The 12160-nt window shown below is 39.0% G+C and overlaps 1 protein-coding gene across 2 annotated transcripts in view; it reads left to right on the forward strand.

The window, feature by feature from the left end:
* The window catches only part of wwp2 (WW domain containing E3 ubiquitin protein ligase 2), a 92474-nt gene that overhangs the window by 56648 nt on the left and 23666 nt on the right, over positions 1–12160 (forward strand). The window contains exons 12-14 of one of the 2 annotated variants that reach the window (XM_066713891.1): positions 6372–6453; positions 8564–8692; positions 11625–11703. In XM_066713891.1, coding sequence (XP_066569988.1) covers positions 6372–6453; positions 8564–8692; positions 11625–11703 — 290 coding nt within the window. The remainder of the gene's footprint in view (positions 1–6371; positions 6454–8563; positions 8693–11624; positions 11704–12160) is intronic. The other variant, XM_066713892.1, reaches the window with a different exon arrangement.

Below are 12160 nucleotides of genomic sequence, written 5' to 3' on the forward strand. Positions count from 1 at the left end.
TGTGTTCAGTTCAATTTCTCAGTTTCTTCTTTGGAAGCAGTTACAATTCAAATTTTATTTTGTAATGTATGTTTTAATTGCGGTAGTGATAAAAATAAATAAATAAATCATCTCTGACTTAGGCATGTAAGGGTAAGTCGACCATTTAAAATTTCTGTATTCAAAATTCCAATTGGAAGTAGGTTTTGTTCTTTACAATGAATTCTAGAAAAATAATTTCAAACATTCTGCCTGAGAATTATTGCCATATTTGGAAATAAAATACTTCACTGTTTTCCAAAATGGATTGCTCAAAGTGGCATCTGAAAACAAATGACTACAACCTGAAAATCTGAACCTAAGAATATAAAATTAATTTACCGTACCACACTTGTTAGTCATTTAAATGTATTAAATTTTATTGCGTTCTTTGCAGAATGGTTATAATCATCACATTTTCATACCTAGCACGACGCACAAACCTCATGTCAAAAACAATGGCTCCCACTGTTAAAAGTGATGGATTCATCGCAGACCAGTTCTGTTCCCTGCAAACACAAACTTGTATTCTTTGAAGGTTTTCGCCGCTTATTACTCTGAATTCATTGTTTTCAAGAGCTCTGACCAGCCTAATGACATTTGACCCTTCTGTAAACCGGTGGGAATATGAGTCACATTTCTGAGTTTATCGCTGCCGTTCAGTCTCTCAACAAGTCAGATCTCCAGATCGACTGACATTTCCCAACCACAGGGTTTGGAGTAATACAATATTTCTGAAATGGGAACGTTTTGACATGGCCAATGGACTACAAGAGTCTATGATTTTCTTTTTCCTGTGCAAAGGCTTTCTTCCGAGCACACAAATAGACACACAAGATAGACAGGTTGATTTAAAATTAAAAGTGAACTCTTCTGTTCTGCTCAGACAGACACAGACAAGCCAGGCAATAGATATTGAAGCCTTTTGGCACCAGAGTGAGACAGCCTTGGGTTTTCCCCCCTCATAGAATAATCACCTTCTGTATTTCTAACTTTCACACTCAAACAACTAAAACTGTATACACACCATCTCCCGCTCAGACATTCCTCGCTTATTTCTCACTGGATCAGTGCTTTGAATAGCATACAAGGAATTCAGGGAAAAGAAAAATAGCAAACATCGCACTGGGATCAAACACTTTTTTGTGAAAGGAGAAGATGAGTCTTTCATTCCAGAGATATCTGATACTATTGCACCCCTTTGTTTTAATCTAGAAATCCCTATTCTCTTCATAGGAGAGCCGTGCTTACTGAATATGAAGAAGAATGCTTTGGGGGGCTATAGGCATCGTGCAGCACAGTCAGTGTCTAGCTGTTTGGCCAGTTCGCAGAATGCTTTCTACTGTAGAAATACATGCTTCTTACTGAATATGCAAAAAAATGTCCTGCTGACAACCCCACAGACTGTTACCTGCAGTGTTAATGCAGTCGTCATGTATGTGGTAATAAGGAGCATTCAGTACAGACACCTTAATTTATTTTATGCCAGTTTTAAATGCATTTATATAATTTATATATATACACAAACACACATTTAATTTAAAAATGGAAGTCTAAATATTTATTATATTTCTCTCCGAAGGGTACGAAGATAATTGTAAATATAAATATATATATATATATATATATATATATATATATATTTTTTTTTTTTTTAGTTTTTCTTTTTTTAGTGCCTTTTCTTCTTCAAAGTAATATATATTTTTTAAATTCTCCCAGATTTTCTTTCCCCCAATTAAACATAGCTTAGATAAATATGGGTGCTTTATTAAATATAATAAAGTGGAGTATGTTATGTGCTCAGGGGAATTATTATTAAATATTTCTTAGCAGATGCCCTTATCCAAGGCATTAAATGTATGTGCGTGGCTGCGTAGGAGTTGACCTTTGAAATTCGGAAGGGGACAGCTGATGAGTGGGATTCAGAAAGCAGCTTCTCTTCTCGTAGAGTTTCACTTCTTAGCTGCTTGTCAGCTCCATTCTGTAACAACCGTTTACCATATTGGTTGGACCGCCACCGTTCTGTTGTGATTCTCTCTTCCTTTGATTTCCTCTCTACTTCATTATTCAAGCTGCCGTCCCAGGCTTCAGCAGGCCTCCTCTCGGCGCTGCACCAAAAAACCCCACCCTAGATGTCTTGAAGAGAAATGTCCCATTTCTCTGAAAAAGTTCTGGACAAAAAGGGTGGGGGGGATTTCGGAACGTCTCAATTTCACGGTTGACATGTGAAAAAACAATATAGCACTCACTTTGAACATATTTGTGGAATACGTTTAAATATGAAGTACGGCATTTCAAATTCAGCATTGCTAAATGTACGGATGAATCGAAGACCAGATTTGTATTTTATTTTTATTATAGTTGTTGTCAAGCATATTTCAGATAAGCATCTAATGTAGTTTATGATAGGGAATACAAACATTATTATTATATTCTTATACCTATTGTTTGGCTAGTTTATAACCTCATGGACACGGGGAAAGAACAGAATATATATTCTTGTTTTGTAATTAGGTTTTTACATGTCTGCAACATTTTGTTTTTTTCTTCCCAAATTACTATTGCCAGTTGCATCATTATAGACTTTCAACTCAAGTGTCCTATACTCTTGTCCAGATCAAGTAGACAACAGACAATGAACTGATTTGTTATCATTCCTTGTGTGAAACCCATTATTTACTTTTCTCAATTTGCCTTACTGCCTGTTCTCATGGATTAGGCAGTGAAAGATGCTTGTCTGCACACCACAGCCACTTGCTCGGACCTTAGCATTCCCGAACGCATTTGCTCCCCAGTCCCTGTGAGTGAAAGAAGAATCGGCCTATTAATTAAACTAGAAGAATTTCGCCAATCTGCACCCTCTCTCTCGCAGGTGTGCTCGGAGAAGTGAGTAGCTCTATTTTGTCTGTCAAAGACACTGTGCTTAAGTCATGCTGTACCTGTTCATATATTGAGGGCATCGATCTGAAAGTTGGTCTTGCTCCAATGCAAAATGCGCTCTGCTTTTTCAGTTTAAAATTTTTGCAGCTCCAATTTCAACCAAAAAACTACATATAATTTCTCTCTTACCCACTTTCATACCCTTGCTAGATTTTTCTCGAATTAAAAAAGGGACATACGCATATTAAACGCAGGAATATAACCAAGAATCATGTGTATGCCCACTTGATCATTTATTTATTTTTCACTCAATCTCATCGGTCTTATGAAGTGCTAACCCCTCTGCAAGCCTTCATGTGGTTTCTCCTGAACCTGTGAGATGGCAGTTTTTCCTGCAATATATGACAGGCCTTCCTCTCGGAGTCATAGCACTCTAATCCCACTGCACATTTTCTCAATCTGTCAGACTGCATTAAGACTGCAGCCCCCCCCCCCAACGCTCTCCCTTCCTCTGGACTTGATTTATTTTCAATACGATTGTGGTATTACAAAGCAGAGCTCCAGTGTGTAATGGGATGACATTTTATTTTTATTTTGTTTTATTATACATTTTGTAGATACTATTTTTGTGTTTGGAGATGGGGATGACTCCATAATAACCCCCTTTCAGCGGCCAGCCGGTTTCAGCCTGCAATCTGAGAGCTACTGTTCTCAAAATGCGTGTTTCTTAATGAGTCCAATATGTCGGACAAAGCATCTGTGGCCAGACGACGAGAAGAAAAGTGGGAAAAAATCTGCTGAAATCTGTAACCAAGAGTTTTATGACTATATAATGCAGCCTTGTTTTCTCAGAAGGTGATTCTAAATCGCTTAAGTTGTACAGCTGTCGTAAGGCCTTCGGAGTATATAAATCGTTTCAAGTGCAAAGAGCAGAGAGGCTGAGAAGTGTCCGTTACAGAACTAAACTTTCACCCTGTCTTCTGCTCTGATTTTAAGGAAGAATTATGTATTTTTGCTGTTTTTGTATGGATAAAAAAGCACTCATTTAATTTATCTTCAAATGCCTTTTTCAATTAGTTTATTATCATCATCCTGTTCCGTATTTCTGAAATTCCTTCTTAGTAAGTTAATAATATTGATGCAGATGTGAAAATTCTCAGCTGTATTTTACATCTCAAATATCAATATTTGTAGGAACTTCTAGAAGTAAATAACATGAATAATATATTTATAACCATCTTAAAGGCAGTAATCAAATGTGATTACTATCAAGCCAGCAAGAAAGTAATTTCTCAAACACTGAAAGTGGCTGAATGGTCTACATTCTTACCATTCAGCCAGGGCAAGTTAACAACATCTGAGTATGTGCTTCTCTGTGCATCTGTCTGTGTACACTGTGTTAACACCCCAGCACACATGGGGTGACTTCAAAACAGAGACTTCTAGTTCTCTCTCTCTGCGGCCGAGCCTGACACAGTGGTGTGACGTTCATCATGCCCCTGTGGAAATGAGAGGCCGCCTTCTTTATTACATAGTGAAGTCTTTCAGCTCTCTTCAGGTCTGACCATTGGCTGCTTAAAGTCAGAGGGAATGTTCTTCTTCACCGGTCTTCTTGAAATTTTTACATCATCATCTCAGACGTTTTAACCCATGCACCGGACTTAACTTCAGCGACCGTTTTAAATGTTTTTATTATTTTACTTTAGTTTTTTTTTTTTTTTCTCTCTCTCAAAAAGATGTGTTCTGTGTGTGATGTGTGAAAGTGTTCTGAAATAATAATGTTCATACCCTGTCTCATAATTCACTCAGTTGGCTCTTGCTGAGATATTAGGTGTTACTGCCCTTCCATCAGTCTGCTTACTGCTGCTCATAAACCATACATCTCTTTAATTAAATGTACCGTGTAGTGATATGATCACAGAACGTCAAGGGTGCTGCTTTCTGGGGACTGGAATTGATTATCAGGGAAATCGGAACAGTTTTGCTGGTTTCGGGCCCTGAATTGTTCTTGGCTGGGTTCATTAGTTACACAGCAGCCAGATATGACCGCCAAAAATAAAGTAAGAACGCTCTTTAAAAAATCAAAAGAACCAACAATCACTTTCCCATACCTATTAAAATAAAAGAAGAAGAAGGACTAGAAAACTTAGGAGAACTATTAGAATAGGGAAAGTAAACTTTTTCTTAAAGGCACAATTTCCCTGTTAATGCTGCACTTTTGTGCATTGTCACCATTAAAAGGCTGGGTTCAAGCTACAGTGGAAATAAAAACAATTGAACTTAATTTGATAGCTTTTGCTGACAGTTTAATTGATGTACTGCATCTGTTTTAAAAAAGCAAAGTCCCTTTAAATATATTTTTAAAGAATTGCTGTTGTTTTATTGGTATCCTTCACTTTCTGTAACCTGATACAAGAGCACTGAACACCTAGATCATCCACTCTAATTAGCCCTTAACATGTTTTGACATTGTGCTATGGGCTGCTCACTTCTGAGACTGGAGCTGGCAAATCCTGCAGTTAACAATATGCTTCTTCCAATATTGAATGTACAAGGGCGGTTCAAGACATCTCTGAGCCTAATATGAAAGGACACATCAGAGACCAGTGCTATTGCCTCGACTTACAGTAAACTCAGTCAGCCAAGTTCCCGATTCATGAGAAAATGAAAAGCAGCTCACACTGTTTGAGTGGATTAGGAGGGGACCCTGGCTGTTCGTCTGCCACACAGATTGAGAGCACCACTGCTTCTGGACTTTTTGTCCATTGTGTATCCTGATTAATTGAAGCGTCTGTTTGATCAATGTCTCTTGCTTGGCAGTCTACCATGGTCTCATCCCCATAAGTTAAATAGCTTTTAAGGAAAATTAACTGTTGGCAGGCACAGAATGCAGAAGCCCACTCTGTGCTTTCTGTCTTTAACACTGCTCTGAATCCTCTCCTTATCTCTTTTTTTAAAGTAGAAACTTGACTATAACAAATGGACCATTTCATTAAAATAGTTTTTTCAATAGTATTTTTTTTTTTTGCAAATGAATATAAAACTGAGACAACACACTATTATATTACATTGAGTATCCATGACCTAGAAAAAAATTATGCAACATAATACCATGCACAAAGTGCAGCAGGCACAAACACAATTTCTCAGCAACTGTCCTTTTACAGTGTAGCACAATCAGCGTCTGGGTACTGTGTTGAATACATAATCTAATTATGCAAAACGGAAATATGAAGATGGGAAACATCAGAAACATATTCTGAAATCTGCTATTCCCAAAATGCTTAATCACACACCAAAATAAAACGGCTAAATGTTAACATCTCCAAATTGTCTCTCAGTTCCTGCTTTGAAAGTAATCCGTCTTGCATGACGAATGTGTTACGGGTGGTTATGTCACTCACTAGCAGCAGCATGGAGATGATTAGCAATATAGTTCTAACTCGCTGGCTGTTGTCTGTGTTTCTTTCCAGAAAAGCGTCAGGACAATGGGCGGGTGTACTTCGTCAATCACAACACACGCACCACACAGTGGGAAGACCCCAGAACCCAAGGGTGAGTCTTTGTCTGTCTTTCTCTCTGGCTTGGTGGCCAATCAGTACTGGAACAATCCGGGAATGGGGCGTCTTGAGATTTCGTAGAGCCAAAAGTGTAAGACTAGAAAAATTCACACAACACCTACCCGACTATAGGTAGATAGTTTTTCAATTAAATTCAGGAAAAAAAGGGCTTATTTAAAGTCACCAAAGGCAATTTGATTTCTATATTTATTTTGAAGCATTATTTCATCCTACCAATCTTTTGGTAAAAATGTCTTCACAGTTACACTTTTGGCTGATCAATAGAAAGATTGATTCTCCTTGCTCATATACATATACATATACATGCTCTTTTAAGCTTTGCGAATGCTGGTACCAACCTTTCATTCTTGTCCAAACTGTCATATGCTCTGCCACACTGGTATGGTGCGAGGTTCAAAAAGGGCTCGGCATTTTCACTCAAACCTCCAGTCTGTTAATAAAGAACATGGCCTCAAGGTTAAAGTGTTCTGTGTGTCAGATATGAGCAGAACATCTGAAAAAAGCGAAACCTCTTTGCAGTTTCCTTCAGTTGATAAGACATGGCCATGTTCCGATGCCTGGCCTTCAGGTTCTAGTGATCTATGACTCAGAGAAACACTTCAGGTTAACAATATGATGCTGTTGCTGACTTTCCAATAGCCAAAGAACCTTAATTGGTAAATGCCACTTCCTGACAGTACTCATGTTAGCAGGCACACTTTGCATGTCCAGCAGGGGCAGTTACGTGGGTTGGTATGAAACACAGAACCATTCCCATCTGTACTATCCAAACACATGGCTGACCTGGGAAAATGCTCATTATTATTATAATTCATTATTTTCTTTCATTGCGAAATCACTGCACCATCTATTTATAACAAATGAACTGATGAAAATCTATCGGCATGTAATCAGTCAGCAAAACTTCTATTGGCTCTTTACAGTAAAGCAGTGGTGCATACACAGTTACATGCAATGATCTAGTCATAGAAGATGTTTTTTTTGTATTGCTTTTGGAAGCCGATGCACTTAAGTTGGTATACGCATTAATGCAGTAGTCTGTACTGCTTTGATGCTTCAATTTTTATAAGAGGCTGTAGCTCATGACACTTGCAATGGGACTAAATGCAGGTCTCATGTCCATCCCTGATGTATGATCCCATACAAGAGATTTGGAGATGCCAGCATTGAAGCTACAGTATTCTGCGTGTCAGAACTGGCACAAGGCGCACTCTGCTGGCATATTCATTCATTCACAGTGCTGTCCCCTTTCAGTCAGTGGCAAGGAGGTGCCAGGTGTGCTTTAATGCTTGCAAACTCTTGCGCTATTCCATGGTGATGGTGAAAAATCTGTTTTTGAAGGAGAAACAACTTGCACTGAATCAAAAGCATCAGGGAGTGGGCATGGGCAGTATGTCATTGCTGTATATCTGCCCAATTTCCTCTGTGTCCCAAGGGCCTGCAGTCAATGTTGCTGGAGGTAAAGATTGGAAGGTGGAAACCAATCCTAAAGCAGTCCACAGCAGCTGCTCATATCTGTTTTACATCAGTCTCTCTGTTCGCCTGCATGACGTGCTTTCACTCAGATTCTAGGCACAATCCTGTGGCACCTCTAGGTGATTTAGAATTCTGGAAAACAAGCTTTTTTTACTTTTTTTTTTTTTTTTTTTTTCTGACCATATTTTAGTCTATTTATCTTTTAGTATCCACAACTCCATGATATGACATGTTAAGATTACTTTTGCCATTCTAATATTAAGTGCCATATAATCAACCAACCCTCCCTTTTCTTTTTCTAAACAGAAATTTGCATTGAATTATAACTCACATTGCGAACGGTTAGACAAAACGACATCAAATAGATATATGGGCAGAATTCAGGACTGAGGAGGGTAGACGATCAACAGTAATCTGCTATTACTGATACAAAAACAAAACCTTGTTCACTCAGCCTTAATAATGTGAGGGGAAGGTGAGGCCTAGATTGACTGGCTACGGCTCTGGCCTTGGGAGTAAGACTACAAGATTGGTTTAGTTGGGACTGCCATGGACTGGGAACTGTCCATGGGAGGCAGGGGAAACTGACTCCCATTCCCTTCTTTCAGGATGATACAGGAGCCTCCTCTCCCCCCGGGCTGGGAGATGAAATACACCAATGAAGGGGTCCGCTATTTTGTCGACCACAACTCTCGCACCACCACCTTTAAAGACCCACGACCTGGATTTGATTCAGGGTAAATATATATATATATATATATATATAGGACCTTTTTTTAACATTTAATTTAATTTAATTTAGAGGTTTTTTTTCTGATTTTCTTTAGTCCTCCCCCCCCCTTTTTTTTTTTAAGTAAGAAGTTGATGTAAGTGTAGATCATCTTAACATTTTATTCCATTCCTTTGCATATATATATATATATATATATATATATATATATATATATATATATATATATATATATATATATTTTTTTTTTTTTTTTTTTTCTCCCAGAAGAAATTCTGAGTTATTTAGGTGATCTTCTCTAGCCAGGACACTTCAGTAATTGAGGACCCATTGAGTTAGTATGGTGCTGCCCTGGTACTGTAATGGAATGGAATGAAATACTAAGGAGTTGCTTCCCTGACCTCGACGACATGTTGTTTTTTCATGCTTCAATGAATCTGATAGAATCCAAACTGAGGCTCTGCTTGGTATTGTTTAAGTAAACAATGCTAAATCAGATCAGAGATAACAAACTTGGAGAATGATTTTCCCCTCTCAACCTATGGTGGTTGGTCCATTTTGAGACGCATTGGAAGGGCATTAAGCGAAAGTTCACACAGCCATTGCTGTCTACCATGTAAATAGATATGGGGATAAAAAACGAAAGCACAATTCTTTGCAGCACCTTCAGTCCAGAATCGTCTTGATTCACATACACACGGGCAGATTCACTCGTTGGATTGCTGTTCAGGATTTTCTGAACTGAACAGCTATGTGCTGATTTGGCAAAATGTAATCTGGTCCATGTATGTGTATGTGTATGTATATGAAGGTATTTTTATATTGTTGGGGGAAACTGGGTGGTGTGACAAACAGAATAAAGTGACTTTACCTTTGGGGGAAATATTTTACACGCCACAAATATTTATGTATGTATATATATCCTTTTTTTGGTGTTGTAATTGGAGTACTGCTTTAATGATTCAGGCATTTTGACCAAAACGAGCGGATGATGGCCAATGGGACTATAGCCAGATTATTACTGGCGTCTCTCCCACCCATATACAGCGCTGACTGGGCATATATCTGGAGAGCAGGGCCAAACTGCTCCGGCCCACAGTTCTTAGCTGTTGTGGTAATGGGACCGCAGGACAAAATAGGTGGCCCCTGTCCAAGCTGGAAGAGAGGATTGTGTGCAGCCGTGTCGTAATGTTCACAGCGCACTTCAGAGAAAGATTCATTACACTGTGAGGAAACTGAGGCTTAAAACAAACCAACCAACCAACAACATATATCTATATAGAATTGCCTATGTATTCCAGTGTGTGCTCCTCTTCTCACGTGGTTGCACAATCAGACAGGTTTTAAGTTTTGTAGACATAATGGATCTTTGTGCTACCCTGTAGAGACGTTAATAACTACCCCCTTCTCTTTGACCGGTCATAGAGTGCAGACCAGGTTTGGGCAACTTGATTCACTCCTGCCCTGCAGCACTGACTTCTTCCCCCTTCCGTGCCTTTCCGCTGGGCATTGCAGGTCGCAGCTGGCAACCAGGAGTCGACCCTGTGATCCCCAGGCTGTTGCCCTCGCCCAACGAGCTGGAATACTGAGACACATGGAGATGTCTGGCTCCTTCAGGCATATAAATTCAATCCCATTTAAATGCTCCGACCACATAGAAAAAATAAATGACTCTATTAAAGTTAAGCTAAAAAACTTACAGGGTGGAAGATGTAAGGCGCTTCCTACTAAACATCCCATTAATTTGAAATCCCCCCAGTCTTTGTCAAACCCAAAATCCTTTCATCACTCACAGTTTGGCTTTTTCATTATTATTGTAATTGTGCTTTTTAAATTAACTGCATAACTTAATGAATGGCCAAGGGTAAGGAAGGAGTAGTTTTACATAGGATCTACCTTGCAGTGTGCTCATTTGCTTCATGTAAAGCCATCTCTCTTTATTTACTCCTAAGGTGTTGTCTGAACAGGGAACATGAATGCACTTTCACAGGTTGGGTCCTTTGTTGTGCTGGGCTTTTAAGAGCCAACGTCTCCTCCACACTCTTGCTGTATGGAAAGACGCAATGGCTTAGGAATCAATGGGCAGGGATTTCCTGTAAAATAACCTCTCCTCTTGCTTTAAAAAGAAACACATGTCGAAAAGGGATAAATGTTAGGCTTTAAAGGCATAAACGTAGCAATTTTCTCTTCAATTCTAATTCTAAGTGTTGCAGTCCCGGATAATGCAATGCAATCCATTAACGAGTTGTGTGCCATCTCAGAGCATATTTAAAAAAATGAAACCAGAATTGTATTCATTAATAGCAATATGTTATCAAGATAAACCAAATTTGATTTAGAATTTGCATAGATTTTACCTATGAGTTTCTCTTGACAGGTGTTTCTTGTACTATTGTAGGGATGTTCAAGTTACTGGGAGTCTGCAGTACAGTTGAGAGTGCAGTTACTGCAGCCAGTGCCTTATCCTTCGAGTTTCTGGTCCAGAACCTCAATTCCAATTAAGCTCTGGGAGCAGTCAGCTGGTGCAGTGGATGTACAATAAACAGAATGATTCCACAGTATTTGCTCCTTTACCTAATTGTGACATCATCCTGAAGAAGAGATTCTGATGTGACAGGATGATGTATCTGCCATGGGAAGGAGACATTTTCCAGCAGTGGAGCAGTTACTTAGAAATTGAACGACGACCAGACCTGACCGTGAACGCACATCAAGAAAGTCTTCCCATAGTCAGAATGCTTTTAGATGCCAATCTTCAGCATTGATTCTTCCATGTACAACAAAAAAACGTACTTTCACCTGAACTTGACCTGAAGACACGGTTGTAATGGACAGATGGGAAACGTAACTGTCTCTGCGGTGCGAATAACAGATGGTCCATTATAACAGAGTGGCCAAGTGTTGTCTCATTGTGTTTTGTTTTTTTTCTTTTCTTTCAGTTCAAAGCAGGGAGGCTCTCCAGGCGCGTATGACCGGAGCTTCAGGTGGAAATATCACCAGTTCCGTTTTCTCTGCCATGTGAGTATTTCAGGCATTCCTACCAGTCCATGAGAAAAGGACCTGGAATATTAAGATTTGATCTGTGGAAAGGCATTAGATACTATTGATTAATTGCAGCTCCAGTTCTGGATTATGACAATATCCTATTATGTGGCCCTGTCCAACAGCTAACTTGGCTCCTACCAAAGTCTTTAGCAATGAATCAGAGCTCAGGAAAGCAATGGTTAAAGAAAACTGTCAGCCACTCTTATCACTTGAGCTGGTTTTCCAGAGAAAGAAACTGTCCAGCATCTGTTGTACAGTCATGGTTACTTAATCTGCTTTATCTGATGTAGTCAGATGTCTGTTGGACACTTTACTGCTTTTTCCTTTTTGTTATCTTTAAAATAGACGGACAGAAAGAGAGAGAATGTTTGCCATGGTTTTGGAAACAAAATTTGCCTGTCCAATAAACCAAACCTCTGTTCTTTTTGTT

This window comes from Amia ocellicauda, chromosome 9, assembly GCF_036373705.1.
Source record: "Amia ocellicauda isolate fAmiCal2 chromosome 9, fAmiCal2.hap1, whole genome shotgun sequence".
Classification (NCBI taxonomy): Eukaryota; Metazoa; Chordata; class Actinopteri; order Amiiformes; family Amiidae; genus Amia; species Amia ocellicauda.